General features: G+C 41.7%; 2 protein-coding genes across 4 annotated transcripts in view; both read right to left on the reverse strand.

Moving 5' to 3' along the window:
• The window catches only part of LOC134615662 (calcium-activated potassium channel subunit beta-4-like), a 44,123-nt gene extending 40,304 nt beyond the window's left edge, over window positions 1-3,819 (reverse strand). Inside the window, exon 1 of one of the 2 annotated variants that reach the window (XM_063460245.1) lies at window positions 3,215-3,819. In XM_063460245.1, the coding sequence (XP_063316315.1) occupies window positions 3,215-3,445 (231 nt within the window). In that variant the 5' untranslated portion in view covers window positions 3,446-3,819. The remainder of the gene's footprint in view (window positions 1-3,214) is intronic. The other variant, XM_063460246.1, reaches the window with a different exon arrangement.
• Window positions 3,820-14,907: 11,088 nt separating this feature from the next.
• On the reverse strand, window positions 14,908-25,786 carry LOC134615650 (CCR4-NOT transcription complex subunit 2-like). Of its 2 annotated transcripts, none has more exons than XM_063460226.1 (15): window positions 25,684-25,786; window positions 22,743-22,874; window positions 21,654-21,726; window positions 21,389-21,527; window positions 21,096-21,302; window positions 20,812-20,888; window positions 20,602-20,727; window positions 20,090-20,220; window positions 19,878-19,998; window positions 19,022-19,178; window positions 18,815-18,876; window positions 16,949-17,025; window positions 16,770-16,870; window positions 16,176-16,320; window positions 14,908-15,556 (listed from the first exon to the last, which is right to left on the reverse strand). In XM_063460226.1, exons 2-15 carry the CDS (start codon window positions 22,860-22,862, stop codon window positions 15,470-15,472), a joined length of 1,623 nt encoding a protein of 540 aa, XP_063316296.1. In that variant the 5' UTR covers window positions 22,863-22,874; window positions 25,684-25,786; the 3' UTR covers window positions 14,908-15,469. The 2 variants fall into 2 exon arrangements, with proteins under 2 accessions (XP_063316296.1, XP_063316297.1); XM_063460227.1 differs by having other exon boundaries at window positions 16,976-17,025; window positions 25,684-25,785.
• Window positions 25,787-26,057: the final 271 nt, after the last annotated feature.

Raw genomic sequence — 26,057 nt, forward strand, 5'->3', positions numbered from 1 at the left:
GACAATGCAAAATAGCTTTAGAAGTTACCAAGATGCAGCTGCAGGTAAATTAGTCAGTTGAAGCATCAAAAAAGCAACAAAATGATGACGGACTTGACAAAATGTTGACTCATTGAAGCTCATCGTTTCAAATTCCTACTGGGTGTCTTCCTCTAGATAAAGGCTTAAAAGGATTTGAACTTGCCCTTCTATCAAAAGATTTCCTGTGAAGCTCAAAATACTGTAAAACAGCACGAAGCACTCCAAGTTCCACCTTGAGCCCGACCAATTTATAAGCAGGACGATATTATTGGCTAACAGCCGAAATTTAAAAAGGGAAAAAAACACCCTTCAAAAACATTATACGTATCGCTGTCTTTGTCCACCAGAGGGCACTTAGGAACTTCCCTGCTAATAACATGTGTTGGAACTTAAATAAATATCTACACATAACAATTATCAGAGAAGCCTGTTTATGTTTTGTGTGTCATAAAGAAAAAAACAATACCGGACAATATTTGAGAACATCGGATTTTTAAATCACTGAATATCTGTTTGATTAACCTGTAGTTCCATTCTAAAAGTTCCTCTGCATCTGAAAGTCTTACTCCCTGAGAAATGGGTTTGGTGAAGATAAACAATCTCAAGAAACATTATGTAGAACCAAGTTCCTCTCTAGAAATAAAAGTAGATTCTTAAATGATTGTTAATCTTATAAGCTTTTGTCAATCTAGCTTTTAAGCTTGTGATTTGGCATTATATAAATAAAATTGAATTGAATTGAACTGAACTGAACTGAATAGTTAACAGCAACAAGTCAGCCTTCTTTCTCTGACTAAAAGCTTAACGAGGCTTTAATTTTGGCCGTGGTCCATCAATCTGGCAGGACAAATAACCATCATCACTGCAAGGTCCATCCAAAAACATGGATTCCCACAATGGAAGGGTTAAAGAATCTTACAGAACTTTGTTTGTAACTGGTTGGATCCACTAGAAACATCGACATCAAAACAACACAATGACGAGGTCAACATAACATTACTAGAAATGTAGGTCGCACCTTAAAATGTTCTAATTCTGCACAGACAGTCACTGAAATTGAAGTTCAACTAAGGTTGAGTTATGCTTTTCTTTCTGTGTCTACACTGCATGAACCAGAGAAAACTGCAGATTTTACAAGTGGTATATTAGGGTTTTTTCTAGAACTCCTTCTACTACAGATTAGGAACTTTCCAAGCATAAAGCAGGAGTAAAACTTCAGCTGTGCAGGTTACCTTTGAAAAAAAGAAAGAAAGATCAGTTTAAGTGCAATATTTAGCTTTTCTAATGCATTAATACGTATTTTCTTTGTGAAAAACACAAATATAACAATGTCATTCTTTCTCAATATCCCATGTGGAGGACTTTCTCTGTGATATTCTTGTAATTTACAGCTAAATACCAACTAATACCAAGTAGTTTTAGAGAGTTATGACGATGGTTTCCAGGAAATGGAAGAGAAAATACCGAAAGTTAAAAATAATCCTCTGGGGGATGAAAAATGTCTGACCGCTGGGTATCCAGCCAGCATTTTCCAAATTTGAGGCTTAAACTAGAACCATAGCGTGTTACCTGTGAGGTTAAAGCTAGCAAAACCTCAGACTAACATAGAATCTGGACTACAGATGTTAGACTCAGCTGTCAGGGTGACTTTAATTTAGAAACAACAGCGAGGGCCGCGTTCACTGACAGACGACTGACAGTTTGTGTCAGATCACCTCGGTCAGACCGGCGGGATCGCCCTCACTGTCCATCAACGTCTGATAACTGATCTGCATTAGAGTTTGCCCTCAGTTATTACTGGACACTTCTCGAGTGGCTGAAGGAGATTAGCACAGATAATCTGAGTCAAACTCACAGAAATCACACCAGGAATTCTTTGACATGGTGCTTCTTGTCAGTGTGTCAGTGCAACATATGGTTAAAAGTACAGACAGGACAGAAATAGGACAGTTTCTAATACACTAGAGTAAATATGTCAGTGACTTTCTTGTAAACAATTTGGACTTTCCTAAAAACAGCAGCATAACAAAAGAGGCAAGTGGATCCTTTCACCTATAAGTAAAGCTGCAGCTTTGTCCAATTAATGCATAGAATTTCAAAAAGCTGTGAATTCATTAAGTTCACATGAATAAAAACAGAAAAAAATGCAAATACTGGACCCAGATCCACAGGAATCAACATTATTTTCCCTTAAATACTTTTTTTTTGTCTGAATCAACATTAATACTTTATAAAATATCCAATCATGCCGACGTGTCCCGATCCTGACTCAAAAATCTGGATACTGAGTATCGATGGAAATGTTTACTCCACCATCAGCAACGGGAGAGCTAACAGAGCGTTGGCAGCCTGGAGGTGTTTCTCACTTTTATTGAGCTCATGGTGACATACGTGCAGTGGTGAGTTGGATTAATGTGTCTACTCCACTCCGTGTGTGAGGAGAAACTAAGGAGACTGGAAATAAGTGCAAGAAAGACTCCCACACTGAGCTGAAAGCAGACGAGTGCACATATGAAGAAAATAATGTCAGTATTATGTTAAAAACTGTATTTATTTTGGTCCTGACTTCACTTATTATTTTACTAACACTGAAGCACTCCTCTCTTTTATCAACCACTAATACCACAGCTAATAATAACACACTTACACAGTCACATCACTAATTTAGGCTCCAGGTAAAGCCGCCCTGCTGCCGCTGAGTGTTAGTACGCCTTATAGCAACACTACAAGTACTATTTTTCAGTACTTGTGATTGATGTACTTTTACTGCGTGTAATTAATCAGTTAAAGTCCTAGTTGTGTCAGCAGTTCCTGCGAAATGCTGAAATCCTTAACAGCTCTCAGTATCCTGCAGTAGGCTGCAAGTTATTTTTTTCTTTTTATAGGAGAACTATTAATAGGCTGCGTGCTAAAATAATATTTTACGGTGAAGTACTATAGACAGTCAAAGCCTGCCCTAGAAATGCATTGTGTGATATCAAAAGTATTTAACTGTAGCGTGTACTGAGTGCAGTAGCAGTACTACAGTAAGTGTGGTAGCAGCAGTCCTCACTAAAACTACTTCCACATAAACACACCTCTGAAAACCAGCACAGCGTGAACCCCGACAACAAACGACAAGAAAAGTCGGGTTCAGTGTGTATTTTAACTAATACTACCACTAACCTGACTACTACTACTACATCTACTACACCTCCTTGTACGGCGGCGGCTCCGGCAGCAGCGGCGGTGGCAGCTCGGAGCTGGCAGCCGGGCTCACCGTGCAGTTGGCCGGCTTGCTCTGGAGGCTCTGCAGGGTCGGGCTGAGCCAGCAGAAGCCCAGGATGAAGAGGCTGAGGATCCCGCAGGCGATCAGGAACAAGCCCAGCCGGATGCTCTTGTCCTCGGCCTCGGAGTACTCGTACGACACCCGGATCTTCGCCATGGCAGCCCCGCGGAGACCTCCGCCGGCATGGAGAGGAGGAACGGAGGAGGAGGAGGATGGATGCACGGAGGATGAAGGAGGGGGAAGAAGAGGAGGAGGCGCTGCTCGCTGTGTGCTGAGAAACTGTTGAGTTTAAACGCAACCGCTTTCGTTCTGTAAGCGCTTCATCTGTCCTCCCTCCTCCCCCTCTGCCTCTTTTATCGCCCACCTCACCCCAGCCTGCCCTCCTTCTCACCCTTCACCTCCCACTCTTCTCATCTTCACTGCAAAAGCCCAAACAACCCTGGAACTTTCTACGATAAAGGCTCAGTTCACCAAAATCACAACACACGCGCTCAGCGACATGGCCAAAAGTGTGTGGACACCTGTGTGGCCATCAGGTTAGGCACGTCTGCACATAACTCTGTCGACAACAAGTCTGCTTTCAGCTGGTTTGGCGTCAGCAGCATGCACTGACGTCATAGCGAGTGATAACGTTATAAAGAGAAAGCAAAGACTGTATATAAACTATGGCCACTGTGTAGTTTTAATGGAGCCAGATGTGACCACAAGGAAGAGGTCCAAGCAGACCCAGACACCCACACTTCCCCCTCACAGCCACCCTCTCCAGCTCCTCAGAGAGGTCACAGGTCAGCTGAGAGTCTTTCCAGGGTGTCCTGTGTCGAACGAAGAGGTCTCCTCTTCGTTGGACCAATCCTGGTGAAGCACCTCAGCTGTCTCGTCTTGAGGTGGAGGAGCTCTGGGTTCTACTATGAGCTCCTCACCTCATCACATCTACTGAGGAAGCTACCCACAGCTGATGAAAGATCAAAGCTCCCTGCTCTTGAAAATCTAAAAGTTCAGACTTGTTTTAAATGGCTAGAGTTTCTTTATTGGTTATGTGTTTTTAAAACTGCATAAGAAAGTCTTTGTTGTACTTGCACATGCTTTGGGATTGTATCTATGTCAGGTCTTAATGGGTCAGCAGTTCTTAACGGGTCAACAGCTTCTGGGCAGGTGAACCTCCTCGGCTGGATTCTGTGGAGATATTTGTCCCTCCCCTCTGGGGCAAGATGCCAAGATTCAGCAGCATTTCCAGAGCCCATCTCTGGAGATGGTGGAGAAACGTAGACGCGAGGTGCAGCAAAAGTGACACATTTGTGTGGACAGACTGCGGAAGCTTGATCCTTCTTAGCCATGAGTGTGGACAGTTTTAGCATGTGGTCGTCAGACTTTAGGGGTTTATTTGCAGAACTTAAGCTAAAAGATTAGACGCATGTGTAATGGAGCCAAAGAGCAGCGCGAGGATGTCCAGCAGGACTGTCGTGTCTGAGTTCAACCCTCCTGCTGAAAACCTTTCACTTTGGGAAACCGTTTGATGTCCTGACCTGAACTCCATCCAGCAGCGACTCAGGTGTCTACATACTTTTGGTCATGTGGTGCAGCCTGTGGCTACGTGGCATGTTTCTATGGTTTCATCTCTCTCTCTCTCTCTCTCTCTCTCTCTCTCTGCAGGTTGAGTGATGCTCGATCACTCCGGTGGCTTGATGATTCAATCCAGATTTGTGTTTTATTTCGCCACTGGCTCCTTGTTGTTCTCTCGCTGTTACATGCTGCATGAGATAAGCCTCTTAGCGGAGCGAGAGAGCGCAACACTCTCAGAAACATCCTCTCCTTTTCTGGACGTCAGGTTTGCTTTCACACGGGAGCTAAAACCTGACTTACATCTCAAATATCTGTCTCTCTCAGAAGTAGTGGAGCATCGTTAGTCTGGATTTAGAAAAGCAGTAATTGAAAACATCCCACAGATGGTGAGACAGATGTGAGGATTCAGCTGAGATAACTGTGTATTCAGAGATGGAGTTAGTGTTTCCAGTTAGTTTCACTAGTTATGGCTATGAGTGGCTGAGGCGAGCTTAATAAACACTCGTTTGGTCGGTTCACCACTATGACTCAGGCTGAAACAACTGGATTTCATGCCCATGGCAGACCTTCATGCCGTTGTTGCTCTGCTAACATGTAAAACGTAAAAGTACGACATGATTTCCACATTTCACTTCATAGGAAAGTTTTTTTGGTTGTGACTGAACAAAACCAAAACCTCAAAACAGAACACTGCATTTCCTGTGATGCCCACTAGAGGCTGGCTCACAGACTCGCTTGTTAAAATGTCTTTGCAACACAAATAAACATGAATTTTGGCCTTTGTGGATAGTTTTACCCTTCATAACCTTTTAAATAGAGAAAGAGGGTTGAGTTATAAGCTAATCCTAGCTAATTTGGTTATTAATTACACAGACTCAGATGTCTGCTAATTAGTGCTCAGTAACATCGAAATAAAATCCCAGCATTTCATTCACAGACATCTTGGACAGTCTGTTAGCACAGTAACCTCACAGCAGCCATATTATTGGTCAAATAATGTCATTAAAAATGCTCCAACAGCACAAACACAGCTTAGAGGTCCAGCTCAGAGACTCTGTCCACGTGTCAGTCAAAGAGGCCACACCACTAATAACGCAAACTTTAAGCCTTAATACAACTCAAACAGGTAAGTTACATCACGCTATTTATCTCTGCTGTGAAGTTTTAACATTTTCTCTAGTGGTCTCTAGTGGATGCTAGAGGAACTGCAGGTTTTGCCTTTTACGCAACAGATTAACATTTTTAGGTTATTGTTCTCGTTCATGTTGGAACCACATGCTTCTATCTGGACTTCTTCTCTCTGACCTGCTCAGTAAAGAGCTCTGATTAGATAAATTACTACATGCTGAAAGGTTATTATGGATTTTTTGTATCCAAGGAACCAAGCCTTTTTCCTATTTCTGTCTAAAAAACATTTAAAGATACTAACAGTAAAACCAGTTTTGCCCTCAGGGATGTAAAATAGGAAGAAGAGTCTGTGGGTAACCAGTCGTATTGTAAGTCATCACAGCGTTTATCATCATCTTGTTCCTGGCATTAAAAGATGGTATCTTTGGGTGTTTGTGTGCTTTTAAACTGTCAGAACTTCATTAGTGTTGCTGTGATGACACAGTCTGTCTACGCCACACTCATCTCTCCTGCCTGTGTGGATGAGCAGAGGTTGATTGTTGTTAAAGACCAAAACAGCCAACCACAGTAGTCTCCAAAGACCAAATGATCAATGAGCCGACTGAGATCTATTGATTTCCCTCTCTCTCTCAGCCAGAATGAGGAGCCCAGAGAGTGAAAAAAAGGCACCCGTTGACACAGAGTCACCCCCTTCAAATACTCTGTTGGGTTTTTATGCAGAAGCTGTTTTGAATTTTGTCCCAGTGGGTGAAGGAGCCTCAGCTCAAACATTCGACTACAGCGAAAAAAGACTTAATCAGTCTTTAGATCACACTAATGACAGCAGATAAATCACATTTACCAACAGGAAACCAAAGCTTAAACACTACCTGCTTCAAAGATGCTTTATTTTTTCTAATGAAGTACAAGTAAACACAAGGACACTGATGATGTCACTTGGGGCTGTGGGGTTAGGAATAAAGCTTTTTACATATTCTAGACAAATTCAACAGTAGATTAAATTAGAAGATTAAAATTTCGGCTAGAGCCGTAAATATCTGACTGCTGTCACTGAGGCGCTCACAAAGCAGCTTTCTTTGTTTTCTTGTCATATGTTTCCTGTTCTAAAGGTGGATGTTCACAGTAAACACAGATCAGGTTGGTGTATGAATAGAAATCCCTGTGAGCCAAAAGCTCAGACTGCTCAGAAATACTGTTTTGTTTTTTTTTACTCTTGGATCTGTGATGTCACAGAGGGGTGATCTCCTTATATGGTCATCTCAGGTACACCCACCTGCTTGTCACATCCTGGCTGTAGCAGACTGCCAATCAGAAGAAAAGTGTCTTAAAGGGGGTGGAGCTAAATCTGCTTTTTTTTTCTATTGAACCGAGGGGCTAGGCCAGGGAACCACTTCCTTGACGAGTTCACGGCTCAGTCACTGATTTTGGGGTCATGCTGAATAAAAACATAGTTTTGGGGGTAATGCATTTTTCTGAGGACTTGTAATTGACAATTCTTTAGTCAGTGAGCATGCAGTTTTTTTGCTCCTCAACAAACTGACAGCTGTAAATTCTCCACTTTGTTCACCAGTTGGTTTCTAAAGCTGTCAAACAATAACTGCGGTAATGTTTGAACATATGACACATGTCAGCTGTAGGCTCCCAAACCAGCTCTTCATATCGTCAGTGACCAGGCCTTTAGAGAGACCTCAGTGCACCAGCTCAACGCCGCCCAGTACCCGATGATTGATCAGTCTCATATTTATTCAATCAGCTGCAGTAATTTTGTGCTGGATAAATGTGCAAAGCCGGTGTGATCCATGGCTTAAAGAATTAAAAACCAGTCTGTCACTTTTTACAATAAAGGTTTCTTAGTTTTTCTGGCACGAAATAAAATAAATTGAACAAATGTTACCCTCAGCAATCAGCTGAATTGTTTTTCACCATAAGCATTGGTCCAGAATTTACCACCTGTGGTACAAAACCTCGGTCTTCACCAAAGACACAAAATCAATCCTGGAGAGGCACAAAGGAACCAAGACCTGATGTGAAATGACTGCAAATTCACCAAGGTGAAAAGAAATGTTTTAAAACTTACATAAAACAACCAAATGACCACGATATTAAAAGAACAACTGCAAGCAGACTGAATAAAATTAAGAAAAATGACCAAACAATCCTGAAAAGACACGAAATGAACATAGAGAGACTTAAAATGTCTAGAATTAGATCTAAAGGGACACAACAAAATGCAAATTCAGTCTCTAAACCCTCCTCTACTTCATTGCCTCTTTGACTCTAACAGGCCCAAAAAACCAGCAGCAGTCAGTGTTTGCTGAGGTCAGAGGTTAGGTGAGGAGTCGCCCCCTGCTGGGCACTCCTTTAGGCTGCGCCTCACTGGATTTACTGTTCAGTGAGAAAAAAAGACATCCATGTTTGATATCACAAATACAGTCACTGCCACAAAAACCAGAGCACCCAATGTGGATTAATCTTTCTCTTAAGATAAACCCAAAATACTTGAAAACTGTTGATAAAAACCTGCAGATGACTAGTGCTTCTCAGAGATCAAACTTTAAATTTCTGCTGCAGATATTAAGATTGAATCCTAATCTCCAGCTGTTTAAATGTAGTGACTTTTAGCGGTCTGTGCTGAGGCCAAGAGAAGTGATCAGTCGGGTCTTTAAAATATTTTTAGCCAGTGAAAAGCTGAGTGGGTCAGAAAAGACGAAACACTGGAAGGATTTTGTTGCTGGAAGCAGTGAAAGAAGAGCAGCTTCCTGCAGCTGCAGAGTAAAAATATCACCTTTTAAATAATGATATCCTTCAATCTGCAGTGGGTGTGCGGTTTTCTCTCTCTGCTCTGGCCTGTTGCATAAACGCCAAGAGCTGAAAGGCTCCAGAATAAAGGCTCAGCATTATGCACTGGTAATCAGAGAGAGGCATGTGGCAGGATTATTATCATCTCTGCGGATCAAAAGATTACAAATAATAACGGACATCAGTGAGGAGGAACTGGGGCCGCTTGTCTCTGCAGATCCAGCAGCAGCAGGAGAAAGCAGCCACTGGAGAGGAACTCCCGACAGCTTAAACAAGTTTGAGGTTTAAACTCAGTTTGCATGCATGAGCAAAGGAAAGTGAGGCAGCATTTCACTTTTGGCAGCCGGGAGCAACAGTTGGCATCCTCTGTGGATGGGATTTAGACTTTCAGGAAATAAAACAAATAAAAACGGATAAAAAAAGAAAGAAAGAAAAGAAAACAGGGCCATCCTGTGACTGAAATCAGCATTCAGATGATGCGATTAGGCTGCAGAGTATTTGCTCCGGCTGTCCTGAAATAACACAGCAGCAGCACAGCCGCTGCAGAGGCAACATTTGGCTGAAAATCCTTCCATCAACACAGTAACATCCTTCATCACGGAGCGACAGAGGCCTCCGACAGCATCGGGAGAGAGTCCGGCCTCAGTCTGCAGGTTTCAGGCAGCGTTAACACATCACTGCACCGCAGAACGACAGACGGCCTTCTGCTGCTAGAAACGCCACATCCTAAATATTCATCTGAAAATCTGTCACGTATTACATTTCATTTCAGTCTGATGAGTTTCTTCTCCTGGAATCTGCAGCCAGCGCTCAAATGTATGCTCTGTGTTCAAAGTGGATTTAAACAGCAATAATGTAAAGGTGACTGATTGTGATCATTATGTGGACTGCTGGTAAAGGAAAGAAGAAATGATGTAAATCGTTAAGCACAAAGTTCTAAAAACAATCAAAAATCACCTAAAATTGATAGCAGCTTGCTGAGATTGCCTGTAGTTTGCATGGAAGATGCCGACCCTGCTGAAACTCACAAACCAGAATCAGACAATGATCACCTTCAAAGTAAAAGTCGTACCATCACAACCAGCATGTTTCAAAAGGTGCAGCTTTTACTTTGGTGGTGAGTGGTCTCTGGTTCTGCTGAAATTTGTAGGCAAGTCGTCGTCTTCCATGCAAACTACAGGCGACCGCAGCAACCTGCTATTAACCAATCACAGTGAGTTCTTTGGTACAGATTTCACCCAGCAAGCACTCGCCAACCACTTAGGGAATGCACGTTTTCCCTTAGCAACCACTCTCTGGGCCTAAATGAATAAGATTAAATAAATAAAATGCATTTTATTATTTCCTTGCACTTCTTTGATTTTTAAGTTCATGTATATCACAATAACACCTCAGACAAAAGCATTTGTGACTTCTCGTTTATTGTAATTAAAGAACCAAATATTTATATTCTTTATTCATAACTAAAGAGCTCTATTTTGGGACCCTTTATTGGTTTCTGACTTAGTTCTATTGGTGGGAATTATGAAAGTATGCAGCAATTAATTAAATAGAATTGTTTCTGTTTAACTTCATTTTTCACTGGTTTTAATAAGCAGCTTCTTAAACTTGAATTTCTTTGCTGGATTTATGTGTTTTTACTTCAGTTTTTAATGACTCCACTGATTCACTTACATCTGTTAAGTTTTATATTATCTGCATCGTGTTATGTCAGAGTCTCTGTGGTGGAATGAAATGTGCTGTATAAATAAAGTTTTACCTGATTTTTAGTAGAACTGTAATGGGATGGGTTATTTTGCCTCACTGCGCTAGAGAAAGTCTAATAAAGTTTATTGTGATCTGTCTGAGTGCTTTCTGTAGACAAATGATGTAAAAAGTCTATTTGGGACAAACATTTCAGATTTAAGGTGTCAATAATCTACATTTGTCATTCCCAGCATGGCCTAAAACTCAAGACTGAATATTAAAAATGAGAATAAATGGCTGGTTGTTTGCAGACTTAATGAAACCAGCAAAACGGAGTGAGTTTCCCTCCATGCACGGCAGATTATTTCACAGTAACAGGACAAATAATCCCATCTCTCGCCTTGGGAACGTGACACTCATTAACGTTTCTACTGCTTCCAAACAGGTTAGTGTAGTTTGTATTTGTTTGAGGCAGCAAACGTAGAGTCACGACGTCGTTCTCGGTTAATGTTGTGAGACTCTTTAAGGAAACAGTGTGATGGAGTTTTTTTCCTGGCTTTAATAAAAAGAAATGAGCTAATTAACAAATAAAGTGAAGTTTTAACTTCTCGCGTTCACCCACTCGCTCTCACACTCTTTGTTTCACTTTAGATTAGTTTGTTGCTCGGTTACATAACTGTGTTTAGAGGGCAGTTACATAAAAATATGAAAACATATTTAACACAAGTAGAAGAAGCAGCAAAGGTTCACCTTTGTATTAGAGCACAGAGAGAAATGTTTGAAAGAAAAGTTTAAATGTTTAAACTGAGACTGAAATTCCAATTTTCCAAGCAATCGAAAACTATTGATAACAGAGATTGAAGATCTCTTCATCATCATCATCATCATCATCATCATCTCTCTAACACTCAGCGATTTAAATTAAATATCTGAGTTTATTTGTTTTCAGCGTTCACCTCCTTTTAAATTTTCTCTTTATCCTCATTGGTTTGTTACACCGCAGTTTTAATCTACCGCTGCAGTACAATCCACTTTTCCTGTTCAGACTCTGTGCCCCTCATTTTCCTTTACTCATTTACAGTCTGTGTATTTACCTCTGGGTTATAAACCTGTCTTCTTCCTGCAGGTTTATGTCTCCATTAAACTGTTTTTTTAAATCTCCCACAGTCAATGAAAAGTCACTTCACTGATTAGGTAAAAAAGCTTTGAATGATTTAACATGAATCCTTTAACTCTGTGGAAGTACTCGATGACTGACTTTAGTTATATTTATTGATAATTTATAGATTCATTGATTTATTGAACCTCACACGGTGAAGAGCAGCCTCCTACCGTTTATTGTCCTTTGACATGTGGCTCCCTCTGCTGGACAAACCCTGAAACAGCAGACAAAACAATTTTTGTATTAATTTTGCAGGTTACACCTCTAGGACAGGTGAATGAGCATTCATAGCAGGCCATTTCACATTTACTTGCAGCTGTTAAAGCCGTGCAGAACATCACGGTCCAAAGGTCCTTCAGTAAAGGACGAGGAAAGTTTCCTAACCTGTTTACTGAGTCTGAGTCTGAGAAAATGGTTCAAACGGAGCCTGTTCTTTATACGATATTTACAACCGGGTTCTCAGTGGAGGAAAAAGTTGCTTGCTGTTTGGATCCATTTGAGTCCAGTGGGGCTGAAATTTGAATAAAATCACGGTTTATTTTAATTATTGGCTCCATAGTGGAGTTGAATCAAATGTGGAGTTGAAAGTAGTCTCATTGTTGATCTTAAGCAGATAATGAAGCTGCAATAAACTGACTGTTAAACACAAATATTGAGCAGTAAGCTTTCAGGACAAATTAATATAAAGACGAGGGTCAAAAAGATGAGACAGACCCAGTGAGACTGACTTGAATGATTTCCACATTTAGACAAACCTCACTTTAAACTACAGCCATGACCAGAAGTATTTGAACCGACAAATTAAAGCTCTGATGTTCAGCTTTAATCAGAGGGTTTTATGAAAATGCTGCGTTACCTGTTTACGAATTAAAGCCATCTTCACACAAACTATAAATACTTCTATATATGAATAATTTACAGAATAATTATGGACCTGACTGGAGGTTTGGCTCCTCGAAGATTGACACAAACACAAATAAACACCCAGGAGTCATGTTTCAGTTTCATTACCAGAATATTTATTTTATTCTTTTTCTATTAAAACACTAGCTGCCATATTTAATAAAACAGCCAACGGCCAAGTGCCTCAGTCCTCATCCTCCAATCAAAACTCCTCAGACAGGTCACACAGGTCTGTGGGCGTGTCCTTGGCTTTGCTGCTGCAGTGCGAACTAGCTGGCCCCTCCCCTCCCCCAGTGATTGTTGTTGCTAGTAGGTGGGCGGAGTCGGGCGTGGTCCCCTGGAAACCGTCTCCATGACAGGAAGTGGAGTATTGCATCGTTAAGTGACGGCCAGCTGAAGAGGGAGGGGTTTCTTTTCTGTTTTTACCCCTTTTTTTTTTCCATAAAAATACTGCCTCACTTTTATGTATACATATTTAAAATACATATACATAACTGGACATTGGTGCCTCCTGGTGGTTAAAGATATGAACAATTCAAAGCCTTAAAATAAAAACTTCGTGGGATGATTTTTTTTTTAAATAAAAAAAAACTAAACTTTAAAAGTTGGATTTTTGAAACTTTCTCAAGCTACAGCTATGAGCTAATTAGCTTAGCATAAAGATTGAATGGGCTTTAACAGGTAGCTTAGGTCTGCCCACAAGAAAAGCACCTCACGATTAGGATGGTATGTTTGTTTAAGCGGCTTTAAAAAGTGTAAAAATCAGAATTTCCTTGGAGTACAGTTTTAACTGGTCCCAACACAACAACGTGTATGTAGCAGATTAAACTAAACAGACCCATGAGAGCCGGGCTGCCAGTGTCCACTTCCAGTGTTTTTGCTAATGATGCTAATTATCTCCTGGCTGTAGCTTACAAGCAAGGTGGTGGTGGTGGTGTCATGAGGATCCAATTGGTTTGACTGTTACCAGGCAGAAAACAGATTTGAGACAAAATTTGAAAAAAAGAAAAAAAAAAGAAAAAGAAAATAATGTTAAAGGTGAAGAAATAGGAAGTTTGAGAAGCAGAGAGCAGTGTTAACAAAAAATAACATAAAATAGGTGAAAAGCAGCAGGTGGAGCTTTCTACAGGTGCTGATGGAGCACCTGGGGTTAAACCTGAAGCTACCTCACTAAACCCCAGGTTCTGCCTTTCAGTACAGACCTCCGCTCGGTGGGAAACTGTGCGACTCACTGTGGGGGGCTTTCAGTGCAGCAAGTAACTGTAATCTTTAAAAGCGTATACAGGCATCAGAGTTTGAGTTTTTGATCTCCAGGCAGAAGTCAAAATTTTGCCTCATTTTTAGCAAGAATAACAATTAAAATATCAAACAGATCGCAGGAGTAGAAATAGGTGCAGCTATCCAACTATAAATCCATCCTATTAAATATTATGGCCACTTATCCTCAGGATAAACTGACAGTGGGATAAGCTGGGAGATTAAACCCTGGACAGGCTAACAGAGAACAACAGACAACATTAGCATCACCAATCATCCCAACGTCTTTGTAGCTGTAAGGTCAGGGTAGTGATTGGTGCCTCCTGATCAGGTTTTAGCCAGAGCCAGGAGAATCTGAACTGGGGTTTTATTTACTTAAACATAGCAGACATTTTCTGATTATCTAATCAACGAGAACTTGAGAAAAGTGCGCTGATTTCTATTCAAATAAAGCAAGACAAACTAAGTCCCTTTGCTTTACCGAACAGCCATGTTTACTATGGTGTGAACCCCCAAGGGCCGATTATGAGGCAGCAAAATTCAAAATTATTTTTAAAAAGTGTTCTTATATGGCAAGTGTCAGTTATTTCACCAAACTAAAGCTGACTTCTGCATGGACTAACATAAGATCTGACACAAAGGAGGAAAATCTAAAAAAAAGAAAAAAACTATTTTCTTTTTTCTCCATCTTGAAAAAGCTGAAAACAATTTCAGACTTGAGTAAAACGTGCAGATTTGTAGTAGATAAATCTGAAACGGCATTCACCAGATTTCCAATTTAACGCCATTATCATCCAGAAAGACAAATCTGTTTTCTTAAATGCCACCTCAGATTTCTGTCTTTCAAATGACAAAAAAACCCCAAAAACGTAATGTCTTTTTCTTTTTCATTTTTAAACAGGCTGCCACCTCAGGAGAAAAAAATAACTGCAGATGGTGAAATATGTATAAAAGACTTAATTAAAAAAAAGAGAGATTTCCTGCCTTTTCCTCGAGGGATAAAGGGAACGTGTCCACCTGTGAAAGACCTCCCTGCAGTATGAAATCACCTGCTGCACTCTCACCTGTCTCTTTAAATTAAACCCGCTTTATAACACAAAGGAACCAAAGGGAAAAAAAAGGATATTTTTTCCTCTTTTATTATGAAATAGTGCTACAATGTACATTGCATGTCCTCCTGACTGTCTGATGATGTGCTCTGCTTTGTAATGCTGGGGGATAAACCTGATAAAAGAGAGTGGGTTAAAGATATCGCCAGGTTTCAGAGAGGTGCGACACAGTGGGAAATAATTATCCATCCTGAAAGGTGATCACTTCCTGTGTTAAAATCTGGTTTCTCTTAAAAGCTTCTGGAGACAAAAATAGTCGATTCTTAAGACTGAGCAGAAACATGAGTCACTCGACCAGATGGACACTTTGCAGTGCTTGTGTCTGTGCATCGAGTCTGTGGTCCACTTCACAGACCAGCCAAATCAAACTGATGGAGAAGTGGGAAATTTAAAAAAAATAATAATAACGATGATGAGGTAAAGAAGGAACAAAAATCTGAAAAAAATAAAAGGATGAAGTCTGTTCAGAGAGGAGGACAGGAGCCAGGATGTCCTCCCCGTTCAGTGTGTGCAGGTGGAAAAACCTAATGGGGTCAGGAGGGCCAATGGCAGGCAGGCAGTAGGAGAGACAGCCAATCAGAAGGCCTGCTGGGCAGGATTGTAGTTGAAGGTGGAGGGAACGTGAGGTCGCTCTTCTAGTTTGTCATATTCCAGATGAAATTCCTGAAAACGAGGAGGAAAGTGGTAAATTGTCATCGATTGTACACAGCGTTCATCATATTCTGTGTTTACTTTCAAAATGAAACTTTAGCTTTGGATGTAATGGGATACAAATGCATATTTTAATTTGATCCAATCACATTTTACTATTAAAACAGTTAGCTTTTTTTTCCAGGATATAATTGTTCTCAAATGTAGACTTGTTCAATAAAATCAAACAGAAGTTCTGAACCTCATTTCAAGCAGATCTACAGATCCAGGACAAACATCAAACATTCCTCCCAGAGATGAAGTCTCAAAAATACTTCAGTAATGATCGGTTAATCAGATCTCTGTATGTTCTTCCTCCCTTGGAGGGGAAAAAAGTAGTAGAACCTTCTTCTTCACTTAGTTTTTCACCTGAGGAGCTCTTTTAGAGGCTGAGACAGGGATAGCAGCAGAAGGAGCTGCCCTTACCACCACACAGCTGTACAAATGCAGTCTTTAGTACTGACTGCTCAAACACTCGGACCAGTTTCATGAAATCAAGATCTGAGAACTGTCAACCTGATCAAATGTAGGCAACACATCCTGGTGCTGATTTAAAGTGTGTGTGTGTGTGTGCGCGCGTGTGTTCGTTCACCTTGGCCACCTTCCTCCAGTTGAGGCAGTCGAAGAAGTAGTAGGTCCCTCTCTCATAGGCGTTGGTCTTCAGCGTGGGCTCCATCCCCGGAGCTCGAGTGATCCAAACCCGCTCCTCTTTATGATACCTCCAGTCCCTGTTAAACCTGGACACGCACACACAAGCAGAAATGATCACTTTAAACAGCTCGTACACCATCATAAACGCAGAGAGACGTTTCAGACAGCCTGGGGTTCTTTTGGATGCTTTAATTTTTATTTGCAATGAAGATTAAAGCATTTAAAAAAGATGAGAAGCTTCTGAAAAATAGATTCAATCATTAAAAACAGTTGCAGACTTATCTTAATATGGAAGGATGCATTTTAGATCAGTATGGAAAAGTGGAGAGTTTGTTGGTGATGACAAGAAGCTGGTGAGCGGATTTCTTTAAAAAACTGATTGCACTGAACGCCAGCACAACAGGAAACTATGAAATCTTACTTTTATCTCAGTTTCAGGCAATTTTCTCATCCAAACGTCAAAGTTATTTAGTTTCCACCCACGTGGTGACTGACTTAGTGTGATTAGGGTGCAGTAATGACCGGTCGCTCTTACAGTTCTACAGCAGCCAGCAGTTGTAGGAGGTCTCCTCCGTTCATATAGTAGAGATAAAACAGCAGATCTTCACCATACCGAGACAACTTGATAGCTGCTAACTGCACATGAGAGAGAGAGACAGATTAATACGGACACATTTTTCAGGAGATCAGTCTCATAACAATCATGTAAAGGACCTTTGGGGTGTCTTGTGAAGGAGGTACCTTGTCCCTTATGTGGATGTTGGTTAAATACTCTGAGGGGACGTGGAAGTCTGCAGGAAAAGAAAAGAAAAGATAAAATCAACAAACAGGACAAAATGAAAAGCTTCATTAGAAAAACTGCACAACTGGTCTTCATGTAATTAATGCAATGAACAGGCGTAGAGCATTTTGATGTTATTTAAGCAACTAAAATTAAATAAATTTAAACTTCAGTAAATTCAGTCTCACATTATAAAAACTGATTGGAAAAAAAATCATGATGCGTTAACTCGTTCTGACCACATGGAGGCAGAAAAACTCCAGATTTAAATTTCCTGCTGATGAAGGACTCAACGAGTCCTTATAAATATATATAAACGAGTTTGGTAAACACGCATTAAAAGCAAAGACTTTTTAAAATAAAACAGAATTAAGAATTAAAATCGTTTAAAAACTGTTTGAATCAGTCATGATGATTGTCCTCTGTTGGCCACCAAAACGTTTAACATACAGCAAAAACCCTGAAGAAGAATCTGTGTTCAAGAGTTAAAAATTCCAACTTTGGTGAAAATTAGCTTCACTGCACAGCGAGAAAACCAAAAAGCAATCAGAATGGAAGAGCTCATCGATGCTGTCTGGGTGGCTGGAGCCAAGCGGTTCTTCACTGTCAAAGAAAAAGCTCTAACTCAGTGAGGGCTAACAGTCAGACTTCAGGGAAAGCCGTGAAAATGCGTCCAGAAATTGAGAGGACTCCTCCTCGCCCTGCTGGCTGTTTGGAGTGAGCAGGTTTCGAATGAAGCTGGTTTCTTATGTACGACCACGTCAATACACTGATGTTGTTAACATATCAGGTCAATTTTGCTTGTCTATTTTAATTCACTCTGCAGGCTGATCTGTCACTTTGCTGCTGCGCTGACACTGACAGGAATGCCTCCGAAGTCCCAAAAAGAGTCAGACGCTCAGAGTTTCTGAGCCTGTAGAGGTTCCAGCACCTCTCTGAAGTCAGAGTAAACTTAGCATCAGCCTTCACATTTTTTCACAAAGCATCGTTTCTAATGGTGAGCAAATGGCTCTTCTACAGGTCTGTGAGAAAATGAACACTTTCATGCTAACTTCAAGGTCTCAGGCTACACCCACACTAGCCCGGATAGATTTGAAAATGGCGGTTTCGACTGAAAACGCTCTGCGTCCACACTATCACTTTCAGTCGCTTTCACAGAGTTCATATATGGACAGCGTCCATATTGAAACGGCAGAAAACGCTTACGTTCCAGTACTGCGCATGCGTGAAACGCAAGAAGATTCGACCTGCCTCATTTCTGTCTGCCGCTTGTTTACTTTCCGGCTCTTTGAAATGTCGCGGCAAAATGTCGAGGAAAATCACCGAGTTTTTTAAATGGACTAACAATGAGGTGGAGTTGTTGCTGCGAGTAACACAAAAGTACAAAGTTGCAATAGCGATTGAGAATTAAAGAATTTAAAGAAAAGCTATCTGGAGCATGTACAAACTGATATTAATCTTTAATTGATTAATTTTAATCTTTAATTAATCTTTAAAATCTTTAAAATTGAGAGCAAACAAAACAACTGCTGTATAATGCCCTCCGCTATCTTAGTTTAATTGGTCACTTGACTGCATCACATGACTAAAATGTGTCACTGTTTTCGCTGTCCACACTGCGATGCGAAAGCACCGTTTTCAAATCTCTGCGTTTTCGAGAGCGTTTTTAAAACGCTGCGTTTTCCTTGAGCGAAAAAGGCGGTCTCAGTGTGGATGGGAGGCCAAAACGGGGAGAAAACGAAAACGCATTAGTGTGGACGTAGCCTCAGTCACTGCTTCCAGGTTGGTGTTAAACTCACCTATATCCTGCGGTCGACATGGAGCCGATGCCCACGGAGACGCAAACTTAGGATAGAGATTCCTGACAGAGAGAGGGAGAGAGAGAGGGTCTGAGTGTGAGAACAGTGACAGGTCATTCAGCTGCTGCTGCGGCCATTCAAAAAAACAAACTTTAAAGACGCCGCTCGTCTCCAACTATAAATCGCGTTTGCATGTGCGACTCGTACTCAGGCGAGTTGAGGTTGAGGCCAAGTGTGGTGAGGTCTGAGCCCAGCGCCAGGTGGACCATGCCGGGGTCGGTCTCCGCTGCCCGGATGAACGTCAGCAGGCCAATCATTCCAAACTGGTCTGTTACCATGCCAACAGGGATATTGGTCACTCGCCCTGGGACACAAAGACAACAGAGGATTACAGATTAGCTTAAAATCTCTTCTGCTTGTTTTTTTTTTTTTTTTTACCCAAACTCACTCAAAGATAAGAAAATCTCAGTCTAATGGTTTTGAGTTAATTAAATGAGACGAACAAAAGCAAAACAAAAAAACAGTGCAAAGGAAGAACTCCCTTTTAAGACGAAGTCCACCTGCAGCATCAGGCTGAGGGTGGGGAAGCTATCTGCTGTGACAGACTGGGGATGATGAGGATGGAGGAGAAATAATGAGGATGAAAGTGTTTGGAGGTTCTTTAATACACAGATTAAATTTACATTAATGATTTTCAGTTCCGGCCTTTTTAAATTCGGTTAAACACGTCACAGCTGGGTATTCAGAAACCTATTAAACCCTTTCATAGCAACATACAACTGCATTTGTTTGGCAGACTCATCATCTGATGACAACATTTATGATTTTATATGTTCCATTATAGTTTCAGCTGCTGAAACAAAAGTATAAATTTAGGACAAATTAAGCTTTTCTTATTTTATCTCGAGTCTGTGATAAACTAATAAAGCTCTTATGTCCCATTCATTTCCTTTCTCTTTAAATTCTCAAAAAGATGACTCTAAACATTTTCAGGGTTAACATTCAGAAACAAAGATCAGCTGATGTCTGGCTTTTGAGCGATTATCTGCTCGAACTGTCTCACCGTCAGGAAGCACCTGAATCCCTTTCTTCTGCTGGTTGTTGTTGCTCGGTGCAGAGCTCTTATCGCCGGGGAACTTTGGACCATCTGAGTTAGAGGCTGGCTTTCCCGATGAGTTCAGATTCTGATTGGATGGAGACAGACGGGACAAATGAGGATGAGTTGGGAAGTTAAAGAAGCAGAAAGCGGATGATGGAGAGAGACAGAGATGTCACCGTTTTGCTGTCTTCGTTGGTGCTGGTGGGGTCTTTTGTTTGGTAGTTTGGCCCTGGGAGAGCTGGGAAATCTTCGTTGTGGATGGAGAAGTCCTGCGACTGCTCACTGGACGGCTTGGTTACCATGCCAACTGGAGAAAGTGACCAATTGCAGAACATTAATTAACAAAACACACAACAGACAGACACACTGATCAGCAGCAAATGTAAGATTTTTAAAGGTTTTTATTGAATATTTATTGTGTTTGACCAACGGTTGAAAATATTCAGTTTACTATAAAACAAGGAAGAAAATCCACTAAAATAAGCGCTCCGTATTTCTCATCACTGTCCCCCAACGTGCTTCAATTGAAGTTAAAGCAAATATTCTAACAGCTCCATAAATGGTTTGATTTTCTTTACATTTTACTGGCTGCTTGACTTTTGTAAAGTCTAGACCACTGCGTAGAATTAAAGGACACCTCTATATTAGACAAACGGGCACAAACAGATAAATGTCCCTTCTGTGTTACCGTAGGGAGCTCGACCGGTCAGCGGGTTGTGCAGTGGGGTGGGATTCGAACCTCCATCCCTCCGACTCCTGTCAGCTAATGCCGGGAAATCCGACAGGTCCAACCCCGTCACATTCTCACTGCCGTCTGAAACAAGTTCAGAGAGGTCACATTACAGCAGGTTGGGTAACAGCTGACAGATTTTTTAAAATCCTGATGTCACTCTGTTACCTGTGCCATTGAAGATGTTGTTGGATAGCGAGTTGTTCATGAAGCCTGGATTCCTGTTCACCCCGAACCCTGACATACTGACACACACACACACAGGTTTTACGTAAATTTCATACAGGTTTTTGCCATTATGAGCTCTTCCTCTCTATTGTTTCAAATCATAAATAATCATAAACATTCCTGAACCCTCGTCTCCATCACACGGTCCAGATGTGCTGCTGAAAACCTTCCTTTCTAACAACACAGGTCAAAGGTCACATCTGGACCGCAGTGATGCGAGTTACCTGTTGATGGTAAACGGCTGCCGTGCTTGCTGCTGTTTGGGCATCCCGATGATGCTGGGTGACGACCGGCTGGGACTCCCCATACTGCCGCTCCTCCCTCCTCCACCTCCACGCTCTCCGCCTCCCATCCCACCTGACTGCCCCGTTGGACCCCCCACCTGCTGGTTGTGATTGAGTACGCTCCGGCTGCTCATGGGCAGTATTCCCCTGCAGGAAGAAGTTTGTGGTTTGAAGAAGAAGCAGAGACACTGACAGAGAGTTCTTATAATGAGTGCACACAGTGTGAGGGGTACCTGCTGGGTGAGGGGGGCGTGTGCATCGAGCCGGCATTGGGCGTACTGGAGAGCTGACCGGCAGACTGGTTCAGCCCGCTGCGACTCAATGGAGGAGCTGCACTGCTGTTCATGCCTCGCATGGGAAACCCCAATGCACCTACAGAGAGAGCAAGCAGACAAGCGTGAAAAACGAGGTTGACTCTCCCACGTTTTCTCTGAGATAACATCACAGTAATAAGTAAACATTATTCAGCAGAAACAGGTCAGTGCCTGTCCGTCTTACTCTGCGGGCCGTACAGGCTGGCTCCGAGCTGTGACAGCTGACCCGTAGAGGAGGCAGAGGAAGACGCCAGCATCTGAGGAGGACAAACACACAATCACACAGATCAAAACACAGGAACACACACAGCAGCTGCAGCTGCAGCAGCAGCAGCATGCTCTGTTACTGTCAACCACTCAGGTAAGCTGTGAAGGGCTCTGTGCTGCATCCCCGGGCAGTGAGGACAAAGTGAGGATGAATAAAAGAGGGCAGAGATGACAGGGAGACGAGCTGTCTGCTGTTTTTACAACAAGAGACTCGTTTTTCTTTGTTTTTGTTCGAGTTGCTTCACACAGAGCTCTCACCCCCTTGGACAGCGGCATCAAATCTAAGGCCTGGGGAGCAGGATTGGCCTGGCATAACCTGGCCTGGCCACTCAATGGCTTTGGAAAATGTGAAGGAGGGCTTAAATGTTTGCACTTTTAAATGTACTTTAATGCACTTTTCCTGCTGATAGAAGCCTCCCCAACAGCCGTTCATACTAAACTAAATTAATTAATTAATAAATAAACAACTAAAGGACTGGAAAGTTTCTGTTTTTTCACTACTAAGCATAGAAATTTCAGATTTTTTTTAAAATGACATTTTAAACCTGACATTTTCTGGACAGTCTAGCCAATGAGCTACATGAAGATTTTTTTTTCCTGTAATTTTACACATTTTCTTCCTAATAAGAATTATGCTGACAGATTTCTTTTATTTATTGCAGCATATTTCTTTATCATTTGGAAAAATTGAGACATACTTCTTTTTCTAGTGCATGAAGTACAACACCTGGAAAAAGTGACAAAAACAGCCCCAAGATATCATCTTATATTCAATACTGTGTACTTCCACTTGGGTTTAGGGCGTTTTTTTTTTTTAACATGAGGCTACTGAATTTCACACATGTGAATGAAATGTAATGCCATGGGGCACTATGCCTTATGTACATGTGCAAGACCCATAAAACGCCTCTGAAGTTTCTTGACTGGCTGAGCATGTCCAAACCCTCAAATGCAGTTTTTGACAATAATTATCAACCGTAATGATTGCTGAACGTGCAGGACTCACGTCTTTGTCCGCACGGTGAGGAGGGAACATGGACTGCTGGCTGTAGTAGAGACTGGAGTCGTCCGGGTAGTCACTCTCTATCCCTCCCTCCATAAACTTCTTCCGGTTAGCACCAAACATGCCGCGTGTCACCTGGGAAACAAGACAACAGGAAACAGTCAGACCAGTCATACCTGGACAGAAGTCATTCACTGTCATGGAACATTTCATGCTCTGAAACCAGAAACCTGCTTCTGAGCGTGCTCAGAGTCTCATTCAGGAACGACTTTTGCATGAGTCACAAAAAATTGAAATTCAATTTTTGAAATGAAAAACAAAACTCATATAATATTTAGTCTCACTGCTTAATCTCAGGTTTACAGGCTGAGCTGCACCGCTTACGTCTAGATTTTTATGTAATTGTTTTAAGCTTGTTTTTAAAGATACTTCTCATCATTTTCTGCCAAAAACAAACAAATAACTGAACATTTTAATGTTTTTCAGCCTGATCCCAACTCCAACATCTGGATCAGGTTTCAGTATCTTCCCTGTGTGTTGTGCTGACAGCAGTGACAAATCAATAAGCTAAACTCCTCTCTGTGAGGCTTCCTTGACATAAATATGTTGGTGAGCTGATGTTTACTGTTTCTCCTCTGAGTCGCACTGTGGTGGACCTCCTCACTCAGTGTGGCGCAGAGAGGCGATATTAATGCTGTGAACAGCATGTTGTGTTACTGTGAGAGCAAAAAAATACAAACTTAAAAACATGTTTTAGCAGCTTCTCTGAACGTTTTCAGCCATGACAACAGTTTAAGTAAGACCTTTTTAGAAAGTATGTTGGTGCAGCAGCAGGTGTGTAATAGCTGTGCTCACCTGCTGCCTCGCAGCAAAGTAAACACAGAATAAGGCTGAACTGAGAGAGATACCCGATCCAGGCTTCTGAGGCCGATGTGTGATCCAAACACAGATCAGTTGATCCCTGATCAGCAGGTTTGGAGCCATTTAGCTGCTACTACATCAGCAGCATTTCTCTTCAGGTTTTAAATATTTGCTTTAACTGAAAGCTCAAAAGACACGGATGCTTGGGAGGCTTTTACTGCATCTATGGCAGGGTAACCTGTTATTAGAAACTGGATTAATACCATTTCCTTCTCCCGTCTCACTCTGCATGAGAATGTGAACTCACTTTTAGGCTAAATGCTAAGTTCTGGTTAAGCAGCATGCACCGAAAGTGACATTACAGGTGCTAGTGTACAGTGTAATATCATCCGGTCACACCCCTCTCAAATTCATGCACAGCCAGATCAGGTTACACAGATGGAGATGTGACAACAACACACCTAATCTGGGGAAACACCTGGTCAAAACACAAAGGTTTTACTGTCTGTGGCATGTAAAATGTTTTGAATAAACAAAATATCAGAGGTGTGATCTTACTTTATCAGAAACTTTCAGGGCAGCTAAAGCACTGCAGAAAAGGACTACTGGGTACTGGCACTAAATTCCAGGTACAAGTTTAAGCGTTGATGGTTCCTGATTTTATTCACAGTGAGAGCAGGGAAAGAAAAAACTGACTAAACCACTAATAAAAATTGAGTTGTTGAGCCTCGAGTGAAGCAGTTGCAGCTGTAGACTCTGATCTGAATTAAGACTGTCACTACAAACAAACCTGCAAAGCTGGACCCGTTTTAACAGATGAACCTAGGTTGAAAGCATCCAAACCAAAAAGGCTCAAAACTAAAACACTGACAAAGGTGTGTATCCCACCACAGCTCCTCATACTTCCCAGAATACGTTTTAATTACAAAGACAGAGGAAAGCTTCCACTGTTTAACAACTACAGAAAATCAACAGACTACACATCTTCAAGCCTCTGGACACTTAGTTCTTTTAACTTTCAGAGTGAAAGAAGTCTGCTGGACGTTTCTGTTTTTTACAGTAAAAGCCTCCCTCCACCACTAAATCACTGATCAACAACCAGACTGGTGTATTTGTGAGGAAAAACTGCACATTAGCCAAATGGAATATCAAAACATCACATCTCATAACATAAAGCACCAGCTAATCTCCATAATGTGTCAAACCTTCCACTAAAACACAAAGCGATGCGAACAGAGATAAGCGACGCCTCCTAAAGCAGGTGCAATCCCGGCTAACAACGGCTAGCTGAGATCCTGCTCGGCTCTGAGGTTTCATAACGAGTTAAAAACCTCACAAACTTTCTTTTATCCCCGCAGCCGAAGCCCAGCCGTCTGCCTGTCCGTCTGTCTCGTTTCTAAGCGGCGCTGAAGGCGCAGCAGTGTCGCAAAAACGGCTAATGTTAGCTTAGAGTGCTAAGGCTAGCGCTGCTAGTGTGTCTGATTAGCGTTAACTCCAATATTAGAATTTCCTGACAGAACTAAATGAGCCGGCTTGTCCCGCCGTGTGCTGCTATTTGACTGCAGGTCTCCAGGAAACAGCAGTTATCAGCAGGCGTTATCTCGTTAGCGTTAAAAATGTGTCAGACGCTACAGCTATCTAGCTGAGCAACGCACACAGGCTAGCAGCTTCTGTCATAGGAATACATGGGGCAGTTAGCATAGAAGCTAAGCTAGCTGTTGCACTTATGTGAACGTAGAAAAGCATCTAATTGGAAACCCGTAGGTCGTTAAATTACGGTTTAACGACTCGGTAACACCGGGATAGACGCTGCTGTACGGACAGAAAATGGGGCTGAGAGGAGAACTGCGGGCAGGTGTGCTTTTGTCCGTGTTTGGGCCTGCTGCGCCTCCGCTGTTAGTTCCCCAAAACAACAACAAAAAGCACCGAAACCGGGCCGCGCTGTTCAGAGCCGTACTGTACCCGACTGCGCCCTTCACCACCTAGGTCTTTGCAGCGAGCAAACAAACTCGGGTTCATTTAAAGGACCCTCAGACCCGAAACTGCCGAAAAAAGATATTAAAGCAATAAAAAAGGAGCTCACCGCATCAATCCTTCTTCCCCGCTACAATCCAAGATGGCCGACATCTCACTGCCAATCAGGAGGATGTTGGGAAGGCTCCATCACTCTACTCTGTTCTACTCTACTCTACTCCACTCAACTCTACTGTCAGACACCAGGGCCTTCTCTTTAAGAGAAGATAAAGTTCAACTTCTGTTATGTTCACTTTAACTGGATTACTCTTATGTTCCTCTTCCTCTTCTGTTCCACTCCATGTGAAGTTGAATCAGAAATATCAACTTCACAGTGCACATGTGGCTGCTCTGCAGTGGATTATTTATGAATGTTTGCTACCCTAACTTTTCATTTTTTATTTTAATAACACAAAGTATCTGTTAACTTTATTAATATTTAAA

This window comes from Pelmatolapia mariae, linkage group LG17 (genome assembly GCF_036321145.2).
Source record: "Pelmatolapia mariae isolate MD_Pm_ZW linkage group LG17, Pm_UMD_F_2, whole genome shotgun sequence".
Lineage (NCBI taxonomy): Eukaryota > Metazoa > Chordata > Actinopteri > Cichliformes > Cichlidae > Pelmatolapia > Pelmatolapia mariae.